This window comes from Petromyzon marinus (genome assembly GCF_048934315.1).
Source record: "Petromyzon marinus isolate PM22_M1 ecotype Great Lakes invasive population chromosome 77 unlocalized genomic scaffold, UKy_Petmar_22M1.pri1.0 chr77_unloc.2, whole genome shotgun sequence".
In the NCBI taxonomy this organism is placed as follows: Eukaryota; Metazoa; Chordata; class Hyperoartia; order Petromyzontiformes; family Petromyzontidae; genus Petromyzon; species Petromyzon marinus.
Window position 1 is genome coordinate 1,150,769 of NW_027422622.1, and position 24,957 is coordinate 1,175,725.

General features: G+C 50.0%; 1 protein-coding gene and 1 long non-coding RNA gene across 2 annotated transcripts in view; both read left to right on the forward strand.

Annotated features, from left to right (window-relative positions):
- Positions 1-3,430: 3,430 nt before the first annotated feature.
- Positions 3,431-8,671, forward strand: LOC142908233 (uncharacterized). The gene is made up of 7 exons (XR_012931654.1): positions 3,431-3,802; positions 4,471-4,899; positions 5,186-5,473; positions 5,523-5,569; positions 6,180-6,513; positions 7,217-7,404; positions 7,982-8,671. It is a non-coding gene; the product is annotated as an uncharacterized LOC142908233 (long non-coding RNA).
- Positions 8,672-8,874: 203 nt separating this feature from the next.
- The window catches only part of LOC116958458 (phosphorylase b kinase gamma catalytic chain, liver/testis isoform-like), a gene marked incomplete at its 3' end in the record, with an annotated part of 64,981 nt that continues 48,898 nt past the window's right edge, over positions 8,875-24,957 (forward strand). Inside the window, exons 1-4 of the mRNA XM_076058610.1 lie at positions 8,875-9,365; positions 10,747-10,897; positions 12,987-13,162; positions 13,909-13,963. Of these exons, the coding sequence (XP_075914725.1) occupies positions 10,803-10,897; positions 12,987-13,162; positions 13,909-13,963 (326 nt within the window). The remainder of the gene's footprint in view (positions 9,366-10,746; positions 10,898-12,986; positions 13,163-13,908; positions 13,964-24,957) is intronic.

Consider the following 24,957-nt stretch of genomic DNA (forward strand, 5'->3'; position numbering starts at 1 on the left):
CGGATGGCTTACAGTGTGGTGGTGGTAGTGGTGTAGTCTTTAACATCGCCACTGGGGGAGAGACAAAGGCGGTCGGGCGGGCGTGGTGCTGGCCAGCCACCCTTTCTGTGTGTGCCACTGCCTTCATAGCAGCACTTGCCCCTACAGCCCTGCTAGAGGCTTCCTGGGGGAGCTTTGTCTGTGTTTGTACATCATAGGTGGTGCTACTCGCCACTAGCAGCACTTGCCCCTACAGCCCTGCTAGAGGCTACCTGGGGGAGCTTTGTCTGTGTGTGTACATCATAGGTGGTGCTACTCGGAGGGAGTGAGATGGAACAGATGGAGATTAGTCCACACACGGGGTAGAAGGGAGTGAGATGGAAGAGATGGAGATTAGTCCACACACGGTGTTAGAAGGGAGTGAGATGGAACAGATGGAGATTAGTCCACACACGGTGTTAGAAGGGAGTGAGATGGAACAGATGGAGATTAGTCCACACAGGGTGTTAGAAGGGAGTGAGATGGAACAGATGGAGATTAGTCCACACACGGTGTAGAAGGGAGTGAGATGGAACAGATGGAGATTAGTCCACACACGGTGTAGAAGGCAGTGAGATGGAACAGATGGAGATTAGTCCACACACGGGGTAGAAGTGAGTGAGATGGAACAGATGGAGATTAGTCCACACACGGGGTAGAAGGGAGTGAGATGGAACAGATGGAGATTAGTCCACACACGGTGTTAGAAGGGAGTGAGATGGAACAGATGGAGATTAGTCCACACACGATGTAGAAGGTGGAGCGAGATGGAACAGATGGAGATTAGTCCACACACGGTGTTAGAAGGGAGTGAGATGGAACAGATGGAGATTAGTCCACACACGGTGTTAGAAGGTGGAGTGAGATGGAACAGATGGAGATTAGTCCACACACGGGGTAGAAGGGGAGCGAGATGGAACAGATGGAGATTAGTCCACACACGGTGTTAGAAGGCAGTGAGATGGAACAGATGGAGATTAGTCCACACACGGTGTTAGAAGGGAGTGAGATGGAACAGATGGAGATTAGTCCACACACGGTGTTAGAAGGGAGCGAGATGGAACAGATGGAGATTAGTCCACACACGGTGTAGAAGGGAGTGAGATGGAACAGATGGAGATTAGTCCACACACGGTGTAAAAGGTGGAGTGAGATGGAACAGATGGAGATTAGTCCACACACGGGGTAGAAGGGAGTGAGATGGAACAGATGGAGATTAGTCCACACACGGTGTAGAAGGGAGTGAGATGGAACAGATGGAGATTAGTCCACACAGGGTGTAGAAGGTGGAGTGAGATGGAACAGATGGAGATTAGTCCACACACGGTGTAGAAGGGAGTGAGATGGAACAGATGGAGATTAGTCCACACACGGTGTTAGAAGGGAGCGAGATGGAACAGATGGAGATTAGTCCACACACGGGGTAGAAGGTGGAGTGAGATGGAACAGATGGAGATTAGTCCACACACGGTGTTAGAAGGGAGTGAGATGGAACAGATGGAGATTAGTCCACACACGGGGTAGAAGGTGGAGTGAGATGGAACAGATGGAGATTAGTCCACACACGGGGTAGAAGGTGGAGTGAGATGGAACAGATGGAGATTAGTCCACAGGGTGTTAGAAGGGAGTGAGATGGAACAGATGGAGATTAGTCCACACACGGTGTAGAAGGTGGAGCGAGATGGAACAGATGGAGATTAGTCCACACACGGTGTTAGAAGGGAGTGAGATGGAACAGATGGAGATTAGTCCACACACGGTGTAGAAGGTGGAGTGAGATGGAACAGATGGAGATTAGTCCACACACGGTGTAGAAGGGAGCGAGATGGAACAGATGGAGATTAGTCCACACACGGTGTAGAAGGTGGAGCGAGATGGAACAGATGGAGATTAGTCCACACACGGTGTTAGAAGGGAGTGAGATGGAACAGATGGAGATTAGTCCACACACGGTGTAGAAGGTGGAGCGAGATGGAACAGATGGAGATTAGTCCTCACACGGGGTAGAAGGTGGAGTGAGATGGAACAGATGGAGATTAGTCCACACACGGTGTAGAAGGGAGTGAGATGGAACAGATGGAGATTAGTCCACACACGGGGTAGAAGGGAGTGAGATGGAACAGATGGAGATTAGTCCACACACGGTGTAGAAGGGAGTGAGATGGAACAGATGGAGATTAGTCCACACACAGTATAGGTGGAGTGAGATGGAACAGATGGAGATTAGTCCACACACGGTGTTAGAAGGGAGTGAGATGGAACAGATGGAGATTAGTCCACACACGGTGTAGAAGGGAGTGAGATGGAACAGATGGAGATTAGTCCACACACGGTGTTAGAAGGTGGAATGAGATGGAACAGATGGAGATTAGTCCACACACGGTGTAGAAGGGAGGGAGATGGAACAGATGGAGATTAGTCCTCACACGGGGTAGAAGGTGGAGTGAGATGGAACAGATGGAGATTAGTCCACACACGGTGTAGAAGGGAGTGAGATGGAACAGATGGAGATTAGTCCACACACGGTGTAGAAGGGAGTGAGATGGAACAGATGGAGATTAGTCCACACACGGTGTTAGAAGGTGGAATGAGATGGAACAGATGGAGATTAGTCCACACACGGTGTAGAAGGGAGTGAGATGGAACAGATGGAGATTAGTCCACACACGGTGTAGAAGGTGGAGTGAGATGGAACAGATGGAGATTAGTCCACACACGGTGTAGAAGGGAGTGAGATGGAACAGATGGAGATTAGTCCACACACGGTGTTAGAAGGTGGAGTGAGATGGAACAGATGGAGATTAGTCCACACACGGTGTAGGAGGGAGCGAGATGGAACAGATGGAGATTAGTCCACACACTGTGTAGAAGGTGGAGTGAGATGGAACAGATGGAGATTAGTCCACACACGGTGTTAGAAGGGAGTGAGATGTAACAGATGGAGATTAGTCCACACACGGGGTCGAAGGGAGTGAGATGGAACAGATGGAGATTAGTCCACACACGGTGTAGAAGGGAGTGAGATGCAACAGATGGAGATTAGTCCACACACGGGGTAAAAGGGAGTGAGATGGAACAGATGGAGATTAGTCCACACACGTTGTTAGAAGGGAGTGAGATGGAACAGATGGAGATTAGTCCACACACGGGGTAGAAGGGAGTGAGATGGAACAGATGGAGATTAGTCCACACACGGTGTTAGAAGGCAGTGAGATGGAACAGATGGAGATTAGTCCACACACGGTGTTAGAAGGGAGTGAGATGGGACAGATGGAGATTAGTCCACATACGGTGTAGAAGGGAGTGAGATGGAACAGATGGAGATTAGTCCACACACGGTGTTAGAAGGCAGTGAGATGGAACAGATGGAGATTAGTCCACACACGGTGTAGAAGGTGGAGCGAGATGGAACAGATGGAGATTAGTCCACTCACGGTGTTAGAAGGGAGTGAGATGGAACAGATGGAGATTAGTCCACACACGGTGTAGAAGGTGGAGCGAGATGGAACAGATGGAGATTAGTCCACACACGGTGTTAGAAGGGAGTGAGATGGAACAGATGGAGATTAGTCCACACACGGGGTAGAAGGGAGTGAGATGGAACAGATGGAGATTAGTCCACACACGGTGTTAGAAGGTGGAGTGAGATGGAACAGATGGAGATTAGTCCACACACGGTGTAGAAGGTCGAGTGAGATGGAACAGATGGAGATTAGTCCACACACGGTGTTAGAAGGGAGTGAGATGGAACAGATGGAGATTAGTCCACACACGGTGTTAGAAGGTGGAGCGAGATGGAACAGATGGAGATTAGTCCACACACGGTGTTAGAAGGGAGTGAGATGGAACAGATGGAGATTAGTCCACACACGGTGTTAGAAGGGAGTGAGATGGAACAGATGGAGATTAGTCCACAAACGGCGTAGAAGGGAGCGAGATGGAACAGATGGAGATTAGTCCACACACGGTGTTAGAAGAGAGTGAGATGGAACAGATGGAGATTAGTCCACACACGGAGTAGAAGGTGGAGTGAGATGGAACAGATGGAGATTAGACCACACAGGGTGTAGAAGGGAGTGAGATGGAACAGATGGAGATTAGTCCACACACGGAGTAGAAGGGAGCGAGATGGAACAGATGGAGAATAGTCCACACACGGTGTTAGAAGGGAGTGAGATGGAACAGATGGAGATTAGTCCACACACGGGGTAGAAGGGAGCGAGATGGAACAGATGGAGATTAGTCCACACACGGGGTAGAAGGGAGCGAGATGGAACAGATGGAGATTAGTCCACACACGGTGTAGAAGGGAGGGAGATGGAACAGATGGAGATTAGTCCTCACACGGGGTAGAAGGTGGAGTGAGATGGAACAGATGGAGATTAGTCCACACACGGTGTAGAAGGGAGTGAGATGGAACAGATGGAGATTAGTCCACACACGGGGTAGAAGGGAGTGAGATGGAACAGATGGAGATTAGTCCACACACGGTGTAGAAGGGAGTGAGATGGAACAGATGGAGATTAGTCCACACACGGTGTTAGAAGGGAGTGAGATGGAACAGATGGAGATTAGTCCACACACGGTGTAGAAGGTGGAGTGAGATGGAACAGATGGAGATTAGTCCACACACGGTGTAGAAGGTGGAGTGAGATGGAACAGATGGAGATTAGTCCACACACGGTGTAGAAGGGAGTGAGATGGAACAGATGGAGATTAGTCCACACACAGTATAGGTGGAGTGAGATGGAACAGATGGAGATTAGTCCACACACGGTGTTAGAAGGGAGTGAGATGGAACAGATGGAGATTAGTCCACACACGGTGTAGAAGGGAGTGAGATGGAACAGATGGAGATTAGTCCACACACGGTGTTAGAAGGTGGAATGAGATGGAACAGATGGAGATTAGTCCACACACGGTGTAGAAGGGAGGGAGATGGAACAGATGGAGATTAGTCCTCACACGGGGTAGAAGGTGGAGTGAGATGGAACAGATGGAGATTAGTCCACACACGGGGTAGAAGGGAGTGAGATGGAACAGATGGAGATTAGTCCACACACGGTGTAGAAGGGAGTGAGATGGAACAGATGGAGATTAGTCCACACACAGTATAGGTGGAGTGAGATGGAACAGATGGAGATTAGTCCACACACGGTGTTAGAAGGGAGTGAGATGGAACAGATGGAGATTAGTCCACACACGGTGTAGAAGGGAGTGAGATGGAACAGATGGAGATTAGTCCACACACGGTGTTAGAAGGTGGAATGAGATGGAACAGATGGAGATTAGTCCACACACGGTGTAGAAGGGAGTGAGATGGAACAGATGGAGATTAGTCCACACACGGTGTAGAAGGTGGAGTGAGATGGAACAGATGGAGATTAGTCCACACACGGTGTAGAAGGGAGTGAGATGGAACAGATGGAGATTAGTCCACACACGGTGTTAGAAGGTGGAGTGAGATGTAACAGATGGAGATTAGTCCACACACGGTGTAGGAGGGAGCGAGATGGAACAGATGGAGATTAGTCCACACACTGTGTAGAAGGTGGAGTGAGATGGAACAGATGGAGATTAGTCCACACACGGTGTTAGAAGGGAGTGAGATGTAACAGATGGAGATTAGTCCACACACGGGGTCGAAGGGAGTGAGATGGAACAGATGGAGATTAGTCCACACACGCTGTAGATGGGAGTGAGATGGAACAGACGGAGATTAGTCCACACGGGGTAGAAGGTGGAGTGAGATGGAACAGATGGAGATTAGTCCACACGGGGTAGAAGGTGGAGTGAGATGGAACAGATGGAGATTAGTCCACACGGGGTAGAAGGTGGAGTGAGATGGAACAGATGGAGATTAGTCCACACACGGTGTAGAAGGTGGAGTGAGATGGAACAGATGGAGATTAGTCCACACACGGTGTAGAAGGGAGTGAGATGGAACAGATGGAGATTAGTCCACACACGGTGTAGAAGGTGGAGTGAGATGGAACAGATGGAGATTAGTCCACACACGGTGTTAGAAGGGAGTGAGATGGAACAGATGGAGATTAGACCACCCATGAGTGAGATGGAACAGATGGAGATTAGTCCACACACGGTGTTAGAAGGGAGTGAGATGGAACAGATGGAGATTAGTCCACACACGTTGTTAGAAGGGAGTGAGATGGAACAGATGGAGATTAGTCCACACACGGGGTAGAAGGGAGTGAGATGTAACAGATGGAGATTAGTCCACACACGGTGTTAGAAGGGAGTGAGATGGAACAGATGGAGATTAGTCCACACACGGTGTAGAAGGTGGAGTGAGATGGAACAGATGGAGATTAGTCCACACACGGTGTAGAAGGGAGTGAGATGGAACAGATGGAGATTAGTCCACACACGGTGTTAGAAGGGAGTGAGATGGAACAGATGGAGATTAGTCCACACACGGTGTTAGAAGGGAGTGAGATGGAACAGATGGAGATTAGTCCACACACGGTGTAGAAGGTGGAGTGAGATGGAACAGATGGAGATTAGTCCACACATGGTGTAGAAGGGAGTGAGATGGAACAGATGGAGATTAGTCCACACACGGTGTAGAAGGTGGAGTGAGATGGAACAGATGGAGATTAGTCCACACACGGTGTACAAGGGAGTGAGATGGAACAGATGGAGATTAGTCCACACGGGGTAGAAGGTGGAGTGAGATGGAACAGATGGAGATTAGTCCACACACGGTGTTAGAAGGGAGTGAGATGGAACAGATGGAGATTAGACCACCCATGAGTGAGATGGAACAGATGGAGATTAGTCCACACACGGTGTAGAAGGTGGAGCGAGATGGAACAGATGGAGAATAGTCCACACACGGTGTAGAAGGGAGTGAGATGGAACAGATGGAGATTAGTCCACACACGGTGTTAGAAGGTGGAGTGAGATGGAACAGATGGAGATTAGTCCACACACGGGGTAGAAGGGAGTGAGATGGAACAGATGGAGATTAGTCCACACACGGTGTTAGAACGGAGTGAGATGGAACAGATGGAGATTAGTTCACACGGGGTAGAAGGGAGTGAGATGGAACAGATGGAGATTAGTCCACACAAGTTGTAAAAGGGAGTGAGATGGAACAGATGGAGATTAGTCCACACAAGTTGTAAAAGGGAGTGAGATGGAACAGATGGAGATTAGTCCACACACGGTGTAGAAGGGAGTGAGATGGAACAGATGGAGATTAGTCCACACACGGTGTTAGAAGGGAGTGAGATGGAACAGATGGAGATTAGTCCACACACGGTGTAGAAGGGAGCGAGATGGAACAGATGGAGATTAGTCCACACACGGGTAGAAGGGAGTGAGATGGAACAGATGGAGATTAGTCCACACACGGTGTAGAAGGTGAGTGAGATGGAACAGATGGAGATTAGTCCACACACGGGTAGAAGGGGAGCGAGATGGAACAGATGGAGATTAGTCCACACACGGGGTAGAAGGGGAGCGAGATGGAACAGATGGAGATTAGTCCACACACGGTGTTAGAAGGGAGTGAGATGGAACAGATGGAGATTAGTCCACACACGGGGTAGAAGGGGAGCGAGATGGAACAGATGGAGATTAGTCCACACACGGGGTAGAAGGGGAGCGAGATGGAACAGATGGAGATTAGTCCACACACGGTGTTAGAAGGGAGTGAGATGGGACAGATGGAGATTAGTCCACACACGGTGTTAGAAGGCAGTGAGATGGAACAGATGGAGATTAGTCCACACACGGTGTTAGAAGGGAGTGAGATGGAACAGATGGAGATTAGTCCACACACGGTGTAGAAGGTGGAGTGAGATGGAACAGATGGAGATTAGTCCACACACGGTGTTAGAAGGGAGTGAGATGGGACAGATGGAGATTAGTCCACACACGGTGTTAGAAGGCAGTGAGATGGAACAGATGGAGATTAGTCCACACACGGTGTTAGAAGGGAGTGAGATGGAACAGATGGAGATTAGTCCACACACGGTGTAGAAGGGAGTGAGATGGAACAGATGGAGATTAGTCCACACACAGTGCAGGTGGAGTGAGATGGAACAGATGGAGATTAGTCCACACACGGTGTTAGACGGTGTAGTGAGCTGGAACAGATGGAGAGTAGTCCACACCTGGGGTAGAAGAGAAAGGCAGTTTCACACTCCTCCATCTGCGTGCGACCCACCAACCCTCGCGGGACTGGGTCTAAGTCAACCACGCGCGGTCCTTTCCCCACCCAACATGGTTGCAACCCCCGGAGTTTATCCTTACCCAACATGGCCACCAACAGGCATATCCCTACCCAACATGGCGGCCAATAGGCATCTCCCTGCCCAACATGGCCCGCAAAAACCCTGCGCTGTGTTCTTACCCAACATCGCCGCCAACAGGCATCTCCCTGCCCAACATGGCAGCGAATACCCCGGTTATATCCCTACCGGACTTGGCTGTCGATAGCATCCTCACCCAACACGGCTGCCGATCACACACACCTATCCAACATGGTCGCCATCACACCCTTAGCCAATGTGGCCGCCAGGCGGATCTGACGTAAATATTGAGGGGGCGGGCGGGCGCGTGCTCACCGGAAGTGGGGAACAGCTGTTGGGCCGCCTCGTCCTTGCGGAGTGGAGGTGGTGGTGGTGGTTGTAGTGGTGGTGGTGGTAGTGGTGGTGGTAGTTGTGGTGGTGGTAGTTGGTGGTAGTTGTGGTGGTGGTAGTGGTGGGGGTGGTAGTGGTGGTGGTGGTTGGTGGTAGTGGTGGTGGTTGTGGTAGTGGTGGTGGTAGTGGTGGTGGTGGTTGTGGTTGTGGTTGGTGGTGGTGGTTGTTGGTGTGGTGGTGGTTGTTGGTGTGGTGGTTGGTGGTGGTGGTGGAGTTGGTGGTTGTTGTTGTGGTAGTGGTGGTTGTTGTTGTGGTGGTTGGTGGTGGTGGAGTTGTTGGTTGTTGTTGTGGTAGTGGTGGTTGTTGTTGTGGTGGTTGGTGGTGGTGGAGTTGTTGGTTGTTGTTGTGGTAGTGGTGGTTGTTGTTGTGGTGGTTGTTGTTGTTGTGGTGGTTGGTGGTGGTGGAGTTGGTGGTTGTTGTGGTGGTAGTGGTGGTGGTGGAGGTGGTGGTAGTTGTGGTGGTTGTTGTGGTGGTGGTTGTTGTTGTTGGTTGTTGTTGTGGTTGTTGTAGTGGTGGTGGTGGAGGTGGTGGTAGTAGTGGTGGAGGTGGTAGTTGTGGTAGTTGGTGGTTGTTGTGGTTGTTGTTGGTTGGAGCCGTGGGCACCAGGGAGGATCGGTGACCCGAAACGTCGTCTCGGGCGCCACTGACGAGTGCCGGGGAATCTCCAGCAACGTCGAGGTAACGTTACCATGGTAACGTCGCAGTGCTAATGGTAACGTTTACATGGTAACATCACCGTGGTAACGTTACCATGGTACGTTTCCATTAGCACTGTAACGTTACCATGGTAACACCATGATCACCATACCGTTACCATGGTAACACCACGATTACCATGGTAACACCATCATCACCATTACCATAGTAACATGATCACCATACCGTTACCATGGTAACCTTACCGTGGTACGGTAATCATGATGTTACCATCGTGATATTACCATGGTGATCGTGTTACCATGGTAACACGATCCATGCCGTTACCATGGTAACATCACCGTGGTAACGTTACCATTAGCACTGTAAAGTTACCATGGTAACACCATGATCACCATACCGTTACCATGGTAACACGATCCATGCCGTTACCATGGTAACACTGCTCTCCAGACCCAGGGATCGAAACCACACACAGACAAAGCTCCCCCAGGTAGCCTCTAGCAGGGCTGCAGGGGCAAGTGCTGTTAGCTAGCGAGTAGCAGCAGCAGTGTCTATGTACTACACACACCACACATAGACAAAGCTCCCCCAGGTAGCCTCTAGCAGGGCTGCAGGGGCAAGTGATGTCACTAGCGAGTAGCACCACCTATGATGTACACACACAGACAAAGCTCCCCCAGGTAGCCTCTAGCAGGGGCTGTAGGGGCAAGTGCTGCTAGTGGCGAGTAGCACCAGCAATGATGTACACACACAGACAAAGCTCCCCCAGGTAGCCTCTAGCATAATCAACAGCATCAACATCAGCATCATCAGCAGCAGCATCATCAACAGCATCATCAACAGCATCATCAACAGCATTATCAACAGCAGCATCATCAACAGCATTATGAACAGCATTATCAACAGCAGCATCATCAACAGCATCATTATTATCATCAGCAGCATCATCATTATCATCAGCAGCAGCATCATCAACAGCATCATCAACAGCATTATCAACAGCAGCATCATCAACAGCATCATCAACAGCATTATCAACAGCAGCATCATCAACAGCATCATCAACAGCATTATGAACAGCAGCATCATCAACAGCATCATCAACAGCATCATTATTATCATCAGCAGCATCATCATTATCATCAGCAGCATCATCAGCAGCAGCATCATCAGCATCATTATCATCAGCAGCGTCATCATCATAATCAGCATCATCATTATCAGCAGCAGCATCATTATCATCATCATCAGCAGCACCATCATCATCATCAGCATGTACTTAGGCAATGTGAGTTCACGCACGATGTTTATATTCTCCGTGTTTATTGTTGGGTGATTTTGGGTGATGTACTCACGTGCACTTTGCACTCCTGTCATGTCGTCTTTTTATTCTGAGCAGCATCATCAGCATCATCATCAGCAGCATCATCAGCAGCATCATCATCATCAGAAGCGATGACGCTGGGTCTGGGTGAGGAGGATTCGCTACCCGACAGGGTTGGAGCCTCGGAATTCTACCAAAAGTACAACCCCAAGGAAATCCTGGGCAGGTGAGCAAGTGGTGGTGGTGGTGACTAGTGTGGTGGTGGTGGTGACTATTGTGGTGGTGACTAGTGTGGTGGTGGTGACTAGTGTGGTGGTGGTGGTGGTGACTAGTGTGGTGGTGGTGACTAGTGTGGTGGTGGTGACTAGTGTGGTGGTGGTGACTAGTGTGGTGGTGGTGACTAGTGTGGTGGTGGTGACTAGTGTGGTGGTGGTGGTGACTAGTGTGGTGGTGGTGGTGACTAGTGTGGTGGTGGTGGTGGTGACTAGTGTGGTGGTGGTGGTGACTAGTGTGGTGGTGGTGGTGGTGACTAGTGTGATGGTGACTAGTGTGGTGGTGGTGGTGACTAGTGTGGTGGTGGTGGTGACTATTGTGGTGGTGACTAGTGTGGTGGTGGTGACTAGTGTGGTGGTGGTGGTGGTGACTAGTGTGATGGTGACTAGTGTGGTGGTGGTGGTGACTAGTGTGGTGGTGGTGGTGACTATTGTGGTGGTGACTAGTGTGGTGGTGGTGACTAGTGTGGTGGTGGTGGTGGTGACTAGTGTGGTGGTGGTGGTGACTAGTGTGATGGTGGTGGTGACTAGTGTGGTGGTGACTAGTGTGGTGGTGGTGGTGACTAGTGTGGTGGTGGTGACTAGTGTGGTGGTGGTGGTGACTAGTGTGGTGGTGGTGGTGACTAGCGTGGTGGTGGTAGTGGTGACTAGTGTGGTGGTGGTGACTAGTGTGGTGGTGGTGACTAGTGTGGTGGTGGTAGTGGTGACTAGTGTGGTGGTGGTGGTGACTAGTGTGGTGGTGGTGACTAGTGTGGTGGTGGTGACTAGTGTGGTGGTGGTGGTGACTAGTGTGGTAGTGGTGGTGACTGGCGTGGTGGTGGTGACTAGTGTGGTGGTGGTGGTGACTAGTGTGGTGGTGGTAGTGGTGACTAGTGTGGTGGTGGTAGTGGTGACTAGTGTGATGGTGGTGGTGACTAGTGTGGTGGTGACTAGTGTGGTGGTGGTGGTGACTAGTGTGGTGGTGGTGGTGACTAGTGTGGTGGTGACTAGTGTGGTGGTGGTGGTGACTAGTGTGGTGGTGGTGGTGACTAGTGTGGTGGTGACTAGTGTGGTGGTGGTGGTGACTAGTGTGGTGGTGGTTGTGGTGGTGGTGACTAGTGTGGTGGTGGTGGTGACTAGTGTGGTGGTGGTGGTGGTTGTGGTGGTGGTGGTTGTGGTGGTGGTGGTGACTAGTGTGGTGGTGGTGGTGACTAGTGTGATGGTGGTGGTGGTTGTGGTGGTGGTGACTAGTGTGGTGGTGGTGGTGACTAGTGTGGTGGTGGTGGTGACTAGTGTGGTGGTGGTGGTGACTAGTGTGGTGGTGGTGACTAGCGTGGTGGTGGTGGTGACTAGTGTGGTGGTGGTGGTGGTTGTGGTGGTGGTGACTAGTGTGGTGGTGGTGACTAGTGTGGTGGTGGTGGTGGTTGTGGTGGTGGTGACTAGTGTGGTGGTGGTGGTTGTGGTGGTGGTGGTGACTAGTGTGGTGGTGGTGGTTGTGGTGGTGGTGGTGACTAGTGTGGTGACTAGTGTGGTGGTGGTGACTAGTGTGGTGGTGGTGGTTGTGGTGGTTGTGGTGGTGGTGACTAGTGTGGTGGTGGTGACTAGTGTGGTGGTGGTGGTTGTGGTGGTTGTGGTGGTGGTGACTAGTGTGGTGGTGGTGACTAGTGTGGTGACTAGTGTGGTGGTGGTGGTGACTAGTGTGGTGGTGGTGGTGGTTGTGGTGGTGGTGACTAGTGTGGTGGTGGTGGTGACTAGTGTGGTGGTGGTGGTGGTGGTTGTGGTGGTGACTAGTGTGGTGGTGACTAGTGTGGTGGTGGTGACTAGTGTGTGGTGGTGGTGACTAGTGTGGTGGTGGTGACTAGTGTGGTGGTGGTGGTGACTAGTGTGGTGGTGGTGGTGACTAGTGTGGTGGTGGTGGTGACTAGTGTGGTGGTGGTGGTGGTTGTGGTTGTGGTCGTGTAGGGGTGTGAGCAGCGTGGTGAGGCGCTGTGTGAGCCACGTGGTGGTGGTGGTGGTGTAGGGCTGTGACTAGCGTGGTGGTGGTGGTGGTTGTGGTGGTTGTAGGGGCGTGAGCAGCGTGGTGAGGCGCTGTGTGAGCAAGGCGACCGGCGGGGAGTTTGCGGTGAAGATCATCGACCTGGCGGCCGAGCTGCTGGACGCTGAGCAGGTGGAGGAGATCCGCAGCTCCACCCACACCGAGGTGGACATCCTGAGATGCGTGGCCGGACACCCTCACATCAGTGAGTCACTCACTCACTCGCTCGCTCACTCGCTCACTCACTCGCTCACTCGCTCACTCACTCGCTCACTCACACACTCACTCACACACTCGTTAACTCACTCGCTCACTCGCTCACTCACTCGCTCACTCACTCACTCACTTACTCGCTCGCTCGCTCATTCACTCACTCACTCACTCACTTTCTCGCTCACTCACTCACTAGCCCACTCACTCGCTCACTCGCTCACTCACTCGCTCACTCGCTCACTCGCTCACTCACTCACTCACTCACTCACTCGTTAACTCACTCGCTCACTCACTCACTCACTCGCTCACTCACTCACTTACTCACTCACTCGCTTACTCGCTCGATCACTCTCTCGCTCACTCACTCACTCGCCCACTCACTCGCTCACTAACTCACTCGCTCACTCGCTCACTCACTCACACACTCGTTAACTCACTCGCTCACTCATTCACTCACTCACTCGCTCACTCACTCACTCGCTCACTCACTCACTCACTCACTCGCTCGCTCACTCTCTCACTCGCTCACCCACTCACCCACCCACCCACCCACTCACTCACTCACTTGCTCACTCACTCTGTGGTGATTGACTGTGGTGGTGGTGATTGACTGTGATGTTGGTGATTGACTGTGGTGATTGACTGTGGTGGTTGACTGATGATGGTTGACTGGTGGTGGTTGACCCTGGTGGTGGTTGACTTTGTGGTGGTGGTGGACTCCGTGGGTGTCGTTCACAGTTCAGCTCATCGACTGCTTCGAGTCGTCCACAGTCATCTTCCTCGTCTTTGACCTGTGAGTCCACCTCTCCAAAGCGGAAACCACAACTACCTCCCAGATGGTCGTCTATGGGGCAGTGTTGAGTCTATGGTGCAGTGTTGAGTCTATGGTGCAGTGTTGAGTCTATGGTGCAGTGTTGAGTCTATGGTGCAGTGTTGAGTCTATGGTGCAGTGTTAAGTCTATGGTGCAGTGTTGAGTCTATGGTGCAGTGTTAAGTCTATGGAGCAGTGTTGAGTCTATGGTGCAGTGTTGAGTCTATGGGGCAGTGCTGAGTCTATGGTGCAGTGCTGAGTCTATGGTGCAGTGTTGAGTCTATGGGCAGTGTTGAGTCTATGGTGCAGTGTTGAGTCTATGGTGCAGTGTTGAGTCTATGGTGCAGTGTTAAGTCTATGGTGCAGTGTTGAGTCTATGGTGCAGTGTTGAGTCTGTGGTGTAGTGTTGAGTCTATGGTGCAGTGTTGAGTCTATGGTGCAGTGTTAAGTCTATGGTGCAGTGTTGAGTCTATGGTGCAGTGTTGAGTCTGTGGTGTAGTGTTGAGTCTATGGTGCAGTGTTAAGTCTGTTGTGCAGTGCTGAGTCTATGGCGCAGTGTGGAGTCTATGGTGCAGTGTTGAGTCTATGGTGCAGTGCTGACTCTATGGTGCAGTGTTGAGTCTATGGGGCAGTGTTGAGTCTATGGGCAGTGTTAAGTCTATGGTGCAGTGTTGAGTCTATGGTGCAGTGTTGAGTCTGTGGTGCAGTGTTAAGTCTGTTGTGCAGTGCTGAGTCTATGGTGCAGTGTGGAGTCTATGGTGCAGTGCTGAGTCTATGGTGCAGTGTTGAGTCTATGGTGCAGTGTTGAGTCTATGGTGCAGTGTTGAGTCTATGGGCAGTGTTAAGTCTATGGTGCAGTGTTGAGTGTATGGTGCAGTGTTGAGTCTATGGTGCAGTGTTGAGTCTATGGTGCAGTGTTGAGTCTGGTGCAGTGTTGAGTCTATGGTGCAGTGTTGAGTCTATGGTGCAGTGTTGAGTCTATGGTGCAGTGTTGAGTCTATGGTGCAGTGCTGAGTCTGTGGTGCAGTGTTGAGTCTGTGGTGCAGTGTTAAGTCTGTTGTGCAGTGCTGAGTCTATGGTGCAGTGTTGAGTCTATGGTGCAGTGCTGAGTCTATGGTGTGTTGAGTCTATGGTGCAGTGTTGAGTCTATGATGCAGTGTTGAGTCTATGGTGCAGTGCTGAGTCTATGGTGCAGTGTTGAGTCTGTGGTGCAGTGTTAAGTCTGTTGTGCAGTGCTGAGTCTATGGTGCAGTGTGGAGTCTATGGGGCAGTGTTGAGTCTATGGGCAGTGTTGAGTCTATGGTGCAGTGTTGAGTCTATGGTGCAGTGTTGAGTCTATGGTGCAGTGCTGAGTCTATGGTGCAGTGTTGAGTCTATGGGTAGTGTTGAGTCTATGGGCAGTGTTAAGTCTATGGTGCAGTGTTGAGTCTATGGTTCAGTGTTGAGTCTATGGGCAGTGTTAAGTCTATGGTGCAGTGTTGAGTCTATGGTGCAGTGTTGAGTCTGTGGTGCAGTGTTAAGTCCGTTGTGCAGTGCTGAGTCTATGGTACAGTGTGGAGTCTATGGTGCAGTGTTGAGTCTATGGGCAGTGTTGAGTCTATGGTGCAGGGTTGAGTCTGTGGTGCAGTGTTGAGTCTATGGTGCAGTGTTGAGTCTATGGTGCAGTATTTAGTCTATGGTGCAGTGTTGAGTCTATGGTGCAGTGCTGAGTCTATGGTGCAGTGCTGAGTCTATGGGCAGTGTTAAGTCTATGGTGCAGTGTTGAGTCTATGGTGCAGTGTTGAGTCTGTGGTGCAGTGCTGAGTCTATGGTGCAGTGTTGAGTCTATGGTGCAGTGTTGAGTCTGTGGTGCAGTGTTGAGTCTATGGGGCAGTGTTGAGTCTATGGTGCAGTGTTGAGTGTATGGGGCAGTGTTGAGTCTATGGGTAGTGTTGAGTCTATGGTGTAGTGTTGAGTCTATGGTGCAGTGTTGAGTCTATGGGGCAGTGTTGAGTCTATGGGCAGTGTTGAGTCTATGGTGCAGTGTTGAGTCTATGGTGCAGTGCTGAGTCTATGGGCAGTGTTAAGTCTATGGTGCAGTGTTGAGTCTATGGTGCAGTGTTGAGTCTGTGGTGCAGTGCTGAGTCTATGGTGCAGTGTTGAGTCTATGGTGCAGTGTTGAGTCTGTGGTGCAGTGTTGAGTCTATGGGGCAGTGTTGAGTCTATGGTGCAGTGTTGAGTCTATGGGGCAGTGTTGAGTCTATGGGTAGTGTTGAGTCTATGGTGTAGTGTTGAGTCTATGGTGCAGTGTTGAGTCTATGGTGCAGTGTTGAGTCTGTGGTGCAGTGCTGAGTCTATGGTGCAGTGTTGAGTCTATGGTGCAGTGTTGAGTCTGTGGTGCAGTGTTGAGTCTATGGGGCAGTGTTGAGTCTATGGTGCAGTGTTGAGTGTATGGGGCAGTGTTGAGTCTATGGGTAGTGTTGAGTCTATGGTGTAGTGTTGAGTCTATGGTGCAGTGTTGAGTCTATGGGGCAGTGTTGAGTCTATGGGCAGTGTTGAGTCTATGGTGCAGTGTTGAGTCTATGGTGCAGTGCTGAGTCTATGGGCAGTGTTAAGTCTATGGTGCAGTGTTGAGTCTATGGTGCAGTGTTGAGTCTGTGGTGCAGTGCTGAGTCTATGGTGCAGTGTTGAGTCTATGGTGCAGTGTTGAGTCTGTGGTGCAGTGTTGAGTCTATGGGGCAGTGTTGAGTCTATGGTGCAGTGTTGAGTCTATGGGGCAGTGTTGAGTCTATGGGTAGTGTTGAGTCTATGGTGTAGTGTTGAGTCTATGGTGCAGTGTTGAGTCTATGGGGCAGTGTTGAGTCTATGGGCAGTGTTGAGTCTATGGGGCAGTGTTGAGTCTATGGTGCAGTGTTGAGTCTATGGTGCGGTGTTGAGTCTATGGTGCAGTGTTGAGTCTGTGGTGCAGTGTTGAGTCTGTGGTGCAGTGTTGAGTCTGTGGTGCAGTGTTGAGTCTGTGGTGCAGTGTTGAGTCTGTGGTGCAGTGTTGAGTCTGTGGTGCAGTGTTAAGTCTGTTGTGCAGTGCTGAGTCTATGGTGCAGTGTGGAGTCTATTGTGCAGTGTGGAGTCTATGGTGCAGTGCTGAGTCTATGGTGCAGTGTTGAGTCTATGGGGCAGTGTTGAGTCTATGGGCAGTGTTGAGTCTATGGTCCAGTGTTGAGTCTATGGTGCAGTTTTGAGTCTATGGTGCATTGTTGAGTCTATGGGCAGTGTTGAGTCTATGGTGCAGTGTTGAGTCTATGGTGCAGTGCTGAGTCTATGGTGCAGTGCTGAGTCTATGGGCAGTGTTAAGTCTATGGTGCAGTGTTGAGTCTATGGTGCAATGTTGAGTCTGTGGTGCAGTACTGAGTCTATGGTGCAGTGTTGAGTCTATGGTGCAGTGTTGAGTCTATGGTGCAGTGTTGAGTCTATGGTGCAGTGTTGAGTCGATGGTTTAGTGTTGAGTCTATGGGTAGTGTTGAGTCTATGGTGCAGTGTTGAGTCTATGGTGCAATGTTGAGTCTATGGGCAGTGTTGAGTCTATGGTGCAGTGTTGAGTCTATGGGCAGTGTTGAGTCTATGGTGCAGTGTTGAGTCTATGGTGCAGTGTTGAGTCTATGGGCAGTGTTGAGTCTATGGTGCAGTGTTGAGTCTATGGTGCAGTGTTGAGTCTATGGTGCAGTGTTGAGTCTATGGTGCAGTGTTGAGTCTGTGGTGCAGTGTTGAGTCTATGGTGCAGTTTTGAGTCTGTCGTGCAGTGTTGAGTCTATGGTGCAGTGTTGAGTCTATGGTGCAGTGTTCAGTCTATGGTGCAGTGCTGAGTCTATGTTGCAGTGTTGAGTCTATGTTGCAGTGTTGAGTCTATGGTGCAGTGCTGAGTCTATGGTGCAGTGTTGAGTCTATGGTGCAGTGTTGAGTCTATGGTGCATCGTTGGGTCTATGGTGCAGTGTTGAGTCTATGGTGCAGTGTTGAGTCTATGGTGCAGTGTTGAGTCTATGATGCAGTGTTGAGTCTATGGTGCAGTGCTGAGTCTATGGTGCAGTGCTGAGTCTATGGTGCAGTGTTGAGTCTATGGGGCAGTGTTGAGTCTATGGGCAGTGTTGAGTCTATGGTGCAGTGTTGAGTCTATGGTGCAGTGTTGAGTCTATGGTGCAGTGCTGAGTCTATGGTGCAGTGTTGAGTCTATGGGACAGTGTTGAGTCTATGGGCAGTGTTGAGTCTATGGTGCAGTGTTGAGTCTATGGTGCAGTGTTGAGTCTATGGTGCAGTGCTGAGTCTATGGTGCAGTGTTGAGTCTATGGGTAGTGTTGAGTCTATGGGCAGTGTTAAGTCTATGGTGCAGTGTTGAGTCTATGGTTCAGTTTTGAGTCTATGGGCAGTGTTAAGTCTATGGTGCAGTGTTGAGTCTATGGTGCAGTGTGGAGTCTATGGTGCAGTGTTGAGTCTATGGTGCAGTGCTGAGTCTATGGTGCAGTGTTGAGTCTATGGGGCAGTGTTGAGTCTATGGGCAGTGTTGAGTCTATGGTGCAGTGTTGAGTCTATGGTGCAGTGTTGAGTCTATGGTGCAGTGCTGAGTCTATGGTGCAGTGTTGAGTCTATGGGTAGTGTTGAGTCTATGGGCAGTGTTAAGTCTATGGTGCAGTGTTGAGTCTACGGTTCAGTTTTGAGTCTATGGGCAGTGTTAAGTCTATGGTGCAGTGTTGAGTCTATGGTGCAGTGTTGAGTCTGTGGTGCAGTGTTAAGTCTGTTGTGCAGTGCTGAGTCTATGGTGCAGTGTTGAGTCTATGGGCAGTGTTGAGTCTATGGTGCAGTGTTGAGTCTGTGGTGCAGTGTTGAGTCTATGGTGCAGTGTTGAGTCTATGGTGCAGTGTTGAGTCTATGGGCAGTGTTGAGTCTATGGGCAGTGTTGAGTCTATGGGCAGTGTTGAGTCTATGGTGCAGTGTTGAGTCTATGGGCAGTGTTGAGTCTATGGGTAGTGTTGAGTCTGTGTTGCAGTGTTGAGTCTGTGGTGCAGTGTTGAGTCTATGGTGCAGTGTTGAGTCTATGGTGCAGTGTTGAGTCTATGGGGCAGTGTTGAGTCTATGGTGCAGTGTTGAGTCTATGGTGCAGTTTTGAGTCTATGGTGCAGTATTAAGTCTATGGTGCAGTGTTGAGTCTATGGGCAGTGTTAAGTCTATGGTGCAGTGTTGAGTCTATGGTGCAGTGTTGAGTCTATGGTGCAGTGTTGAGTCGATGGTTTAGTGTTGAGTCTATGGGTAGTGTTGAGTCTATGGTGCAGTGTTGAGTCAATGGTTTAGTGTTGAGTCTATGGGTAGTGTTGAGTCTGTGGTGTAGTGTTGAGTCTATGGTGCAGTGTTGAGTCTATGGGCAGTGTTGAGTCTACGGTGCAGTGTTGAGTCTATGGTGCAGTGTTGAGTCTATGGTGCAGTGTTGAGTCTGTGGTGCAGTGCTGAGTCTATGGTGCAGTGTTCAGTCTATGTTGCAGTGTTGAGTCTATGGGCAGTGTTGAGTCAATGGTGCAGTGCTGAGTCTATGGGCAGTGTTGAGTCTATGGTGCAGTGTTGAGTCTATGGTGCGGTGTTGAGTCTATGGTGCAGTGTTGAGTCTATGGTGCGGTGTTGAGTCTATGGTGCAGTGTTGAGTCTATGGTGCGGTGTTGAGTCTATGGTTAACAGTGTTGAGTCTATGGTTAACAGTGTTGAGTCTATGTTGCAGTGTTGAGTCTATGGTGCAGTGTTGAGTCTATGGGCAGTGTTAAGTCTATGGTGCAGTGTTGAGTCTATGGTGCAGTGTTGAGTCTATGGTGCATCGTTGAGTCTATGGTGCAGTGTTGAGTCTATGGGCAGTTTTGGGTCTATGGTGCAGTGTTGAGTCTATGGTGCAGTGCTGAGTCTATGGTGTAGTGCTGAGTCTGTGGGCAGTGTTGAGTCTATGGTGCAGTGTTGAGTCTGTGGTGCAGTGTTAAGTCTGTTGTGCAGTGCTGAGTCTATGGTGCAGTGTGGAGTCTATGGTGCAGTGTTGAGTCTATGGTGCAGTGCTGAGTCTATGGTGCAGTGTTGAGTCTATGGGGCAGTGTTGAGTCTATGGGCAGTGTTGAGTCTATGGTGCAGTGTTGAGTCTATGGTGCAGTGTTGAGTCTATGGTGCAGTGCTGAGTCTATGCTGCAGTGTTGAGTCTATGGGTAGTGTTGAGTCTATGGGCAGTGTTAAGTCTATGGTCCAGTGTTGAGTCTATGGTTCAGTGTTGAGTCTATGGGCAGTGTTAAGTCTATGGTGCAGTGTTGAGTCTATGGGGGAGTGTTGAGTCTATGGGCAGTGTTGAGTCTATGGTGCAGTGTTGAGTCTATGGTGCAGTTTTGAGTCTATGGTGCAGTGTTGAGTCTATGGGCAGTGTTGAGTCTATGGTACACTGCTGAGTCTATGGTGCAGTGTTGAGTCTTTGGTGGAGTGTTGAGTCTATGGGTAGTGTTGAGTCTATGGTGGAGTGCTGAGTCTGTGATGCAGTGTTGAGTCTATGGGCAGTGTTGAGTGTATGGTGCAGTGTTGAGTCTATGGTGCAGTGCTGAGTCTATGGTGCAGTGCTGAGTCTATGGGCAGTGTTGAGTCTATGGTGCAGTGTTGAGTCTATGGTGCAGTGCTGAGTCTATGGTGCAGTGCTGAGTCTATGGTGCAGTGTTGAGTCTATGGTGCGGTGTTGAGTGTATGGTGCAGTGTTGAGTCTATGGTGCAGTGTTGAGTCTATGGTGCAGTGTTGAGTCTATGGGCAGTGTTAAGTCTATGGTGCAGTGTTGAGTCTATGGTGCAGTGTTGATTCTATGGTGCAGTGTTGAGTCTATGGTGCAGTGTTAAGTCTATGGTGCAGTGTTGAGTTTATGGTGCAGTGTTGAGTCTGTGGTGCAGTGTTGAGTCTATGGTGCAGTGTTGAGTCTATTGTGCAGTGTTGAGTCTATGGTGCAGTGTTGAGTCTGTGGTGCAGTGTTAAGTCTGTTGTGCAGTGTTGAGTCTATGGTGCAGTGTTGAGTCTATGGTGCAGTGTTGAGTCTATGGTGCAGTGTTGAGTCTATGGTGCAGTGCTGAGTCTATGGTGCAGTGCTGAGTCTATGGGCAGTGTTAAGTCTATGGTGCAGTGTTGAGTCTATGGTGCAGTGTTGAGTCTGTGGTGCAGTGCTGAGTCTATGGTGCAGTGTTGAGTCTATGGTGCAGTGCTTAGTCTATGGTGCAGTGTTGAGTCTATGGGGCAGTGTTGAGTCTATGGGCAGTGTTGAGTCTATGGTGCAGTGTTGAGTCTATGGTGCAGTGTTGAGTCTATCGTGCAGTGTTAAGTCTATGGTGCAGTGTTGAGTCTGTGGTGCAGTGCTGAGTCTATGGTGCAGTGTTGAGTCTATGGTGCAGTGTTGAGTCTATGGTGCAGTGCTGAGTCTATGGTGCAGTGCTGAGTCTATGGTGCAGTGCTGAGTCTATGGGCAGTGTTGAGTCTATGGGGCAGTGTTGAGTCTATGGGCAGTGTTGAGTCTATGGTGCAGTGTTGAGTCTATGGTGCAGTGTTGAGTCTATCGTGCAGTGTTAAGTCTATGGGCAGTGTTGAGTCTAGAGTACACTGCTGAGTCTATGGTGCAGTGGTGAGTCTTTGGTGGAGTGTTGAGTCTATGGGTAGTGTTCAGTCTATGGTGGAGTGCTGAGTCTATGGTGCAGTGTTGAGTCTATGGGCAGTTTTGAGTCTATGGTGCAGTGTTGAGTCTATGGTGCAGTGCTGAGTCTATGGTGTAGTGCTGAGTCTGTGGGCAGTGTTGAGTCTATGGTGCAGTGTTGAGTCTATGGTGCAGTGCTGAGTCTATGGTGCAGTGCTGAGTCTATGGTGCAGTTTTGAGTCTATGGTGCGGTGTTGAGTCTATGGTGCAGTGTTGAGTATGGTGCGGTGTTGAGTCTATGGTGCAGTGTTGAGTCTATGGTGCGGTGTTGAGTCTATGGGGCAGTGTTGAGTCTATGGTGCAGTGTTGAGTCTATGGTGCAGTGTTAAGTCTATGGTGCAGTGCTGAGTCTATGGTGCAGTGCTGAGTCTATGGGCAGTGTTAAGTCTATGGTGCAGTGTTGAGTCTATGGTGCAGTGTTGAGTCTGTGGTGCAGTGCTGAGTCTATGGTGCAGTGTTGAGTCTATGGTGCAGTGTTGATTCTATGGTGCAGTGTTGAGTCTATGGTGCAGTGTTGAGTCTATGGTGCAGTGTTGAGTCGATGGTTTAGTGTTGAGTCTATGGGTAGTGTTGAGTCTATGGTGCAGTGTTGAGTCTATGGTGCAGTGTTGAGTCAATGGTTTAGTGTTGAGTCTATGGGTAGTGTTGAGTCTGTGGTGTAGTGTTGAGTCTATGGTGCAGTGTTGAGTCTATGGGCAGTGTTTAGTCTATGGTGCAGTGTTGAGTCTATGGTGCAGTGTTGCGTCTATGGTGCAGTGTTGAGTCTGTGGTGCAGTGCTGAGTCTGTGGTGCAGTGTTGAGTCTGTGGTGCAGTGTTGAGTCTATGGTGCAGTGTTGAGTCTATGGTGCAGTGTTGAGTCTATGGTGGAGTGTTGAGTCTATGGGCAGTTTTGAGTCTATGGTGCAGTGTTGAGTCTATGGTGCAGTGCTGAGTCTATGGTGCAGTGCTGAGTCTGTGGGCAGTGTTGAGTCTATGGTGCAGTGTTGAGTCTATGGTGCAGTGCTGAGTCTATGGTGCAGTTTTGAGTCTATGGTGCGGTGTTGAGTCTATGGTGCAGTGTTGAGTATGGTGCGGTGTTGAGTCTATGGTGCAGTTTTGAGTCTATGGTGCGGTGTTGAGTCTATGGGGCAGTGTTGAGTCTATGGTGCAGTGTTGAGTCTATGGTGCAGTGTTGAGTCTATGGTGCAGTGCTGAGTCTATGGTGCAGTGCTGAGTCTATGGGCAGTGTTAAGTCTATGGTGCAGTGTTGAGTCTATGGTGCAGTGTTGAGTCTGTGGTGCAGTGCTGAGTCTATGGTGCAGTGTTGAGTCTATGGTGCAGTGTTGAGTCTCTGGTGCAGTGTTGAGTCTATGGTGCAGTGTTGAGTCTATGGTGCAGTGTTGAGTCGATGGTTTAGTGTTGAGTCTATGGGTAGTGTTGAGTCTATGGTGCAGTGTTGAGTGTATGGTGCAGTGTTGAGTCAATGGTTTAGTGTTGAGTCTATGGGTAGTGTTGAGTCTGTGGTGTAGTGTTGAGTCTATGGTGCAGTGTTGAGTCTATGGGCAGTGTTTAGTCTATGGTGCAGTGTTGAGTCTATGGTGCAGTGTTGCGTCTATGGTGCAGTGTTGAGTCTATGGTGCAGTGTTGAGTCTGTGGTGCAGTGTTGAGTCTATGGTGCAGTGTTGAGTCTATGGTGCAGTGTTGAGTCTATGGTGCAGTGTTGAGTCTGTGGTGCAGTGTTGAGTCTATGGTGCAGTGTTGAGTCTATGGTGCAGTGTTGAGTCTGTGGTGCAGTGTTGAGTCTATGGTGCAGTGTTGAGTCTGTGGTGCAGTGTTGAGTCTATGGTGCAGTGTTGAGTCTATGGTGCAGTGTTCAGTCTATGGTGCAGTGCTGAGTCTATGTTGCAGTGTTGAGTCTATGTTGCAGTGTTGAGTCTATGGGGCAGTGTTGAGTCTATGGTGCAGTGTTGAGTCTATGGTGCAGTGTTGAGTCTATGGTGCAGTGCTGAGTCTATGGTGCAGTGCTGAGTCCATGGGCAGTGTTAAGTCTATGGTGCAGTGTTGAGTCTATGGTGCAGTGTTGAGTCTGTGGTGCAGTGTTGAGTCTATGGTGCAGTGTTGAGTCTGTGGTGCAGTGCTGAGTCTATGGTGCAGTGTTGAGTCTATGGTGCAGTGTTGATTCTATGGTGCAGTGTTGAGTCTATGGTGCAGTGTTGAGTCTATGGTGCAGTGTTGAGTCGATGGTTTAGTGTTGAGTCTATGGGTAGTGTTGAGTCTATGGTGCAGTGTTGAGTCTATGGTGCAGTGTTGAGTCAATGGTTTAGTGTTGAGTCTATGGGTAGTGTTGAGTCTATGGTGCAGTGCTGAGTCTATGGTGTAGTGCTGAGTCTGTGGGCAGTGTTGAGTCTATGGTGCAGTGTTGAGTCTGTGGTGCAGTGTTAAGTCTGTTGTGCAGTGCTGAGTCTATGGTGCAGTGTGGAGTCTATGGTGCAGTGTTGAGTCTATGGTGCAGTGCTGAGTCTATGGTGCAGTGTTGAGTCTATGGGGCAGTGTTGAGTCTATGGGCAGTGTTGAGTCTATGGTGCAGTGTTGAGTCTATGGTGCAGTGTTGAGTCTATGGTGCAGTGCTGAGTCTATGCTGCAGTGTTGAGTCTATGGGTAGTGTTGAGTCTATGGGCAGTGTTAAGTCTATGGTCCAGTGTTGAGTCTATGGTTCAGTGTTGAGTCTATGGGCAGTGTTAAGTCTATGGTGCAGTGTTGAGTCTATGGGGGAGTGTTGAGTCTATGGGCAGTGTTGAGTCTATGGTGCAGTGTTGAGTCTATGGTGCAGTTTTGAGTCTATGGTGCAGTGTTGAGTCTATGGGCAGTGTTGAGTCTATGGTACACTGCTGAGTCTATGGTGCAGTGTTGAGTCTTTGGTGGAGTGTTGAGTCTATGGGTAGTGTTGAGTCTATGGTGGAGTGCTGAGTCTGTGATGCAGTGTTGAGTCTATGGGCAGTGTTGAGTGTATGGTGCAGTGTTGAGTCTATGGTGCAGTGCTGAGTCTATGGTGCAGTGCTGAGTCTATGGGCAGTGTTGAGTCTATGGTGCAGTGTTGAGTCTATGGTGCAGTGCTGAGTCTATGGTGCAGTGCTGAGTCTATGGTGCAGTGTTGAGTCTATGGTGCGGTGTTGAGTGTATGGTGCAGTGTTGAGTCTATGGTGCAGTGTTGAGTCTATGGTGCAGTGTTGAGTCTATGGGCAGTGTTAAGTCTATGGTGCAGTGTTGAGTCTATGGTGCAGTGTTGATT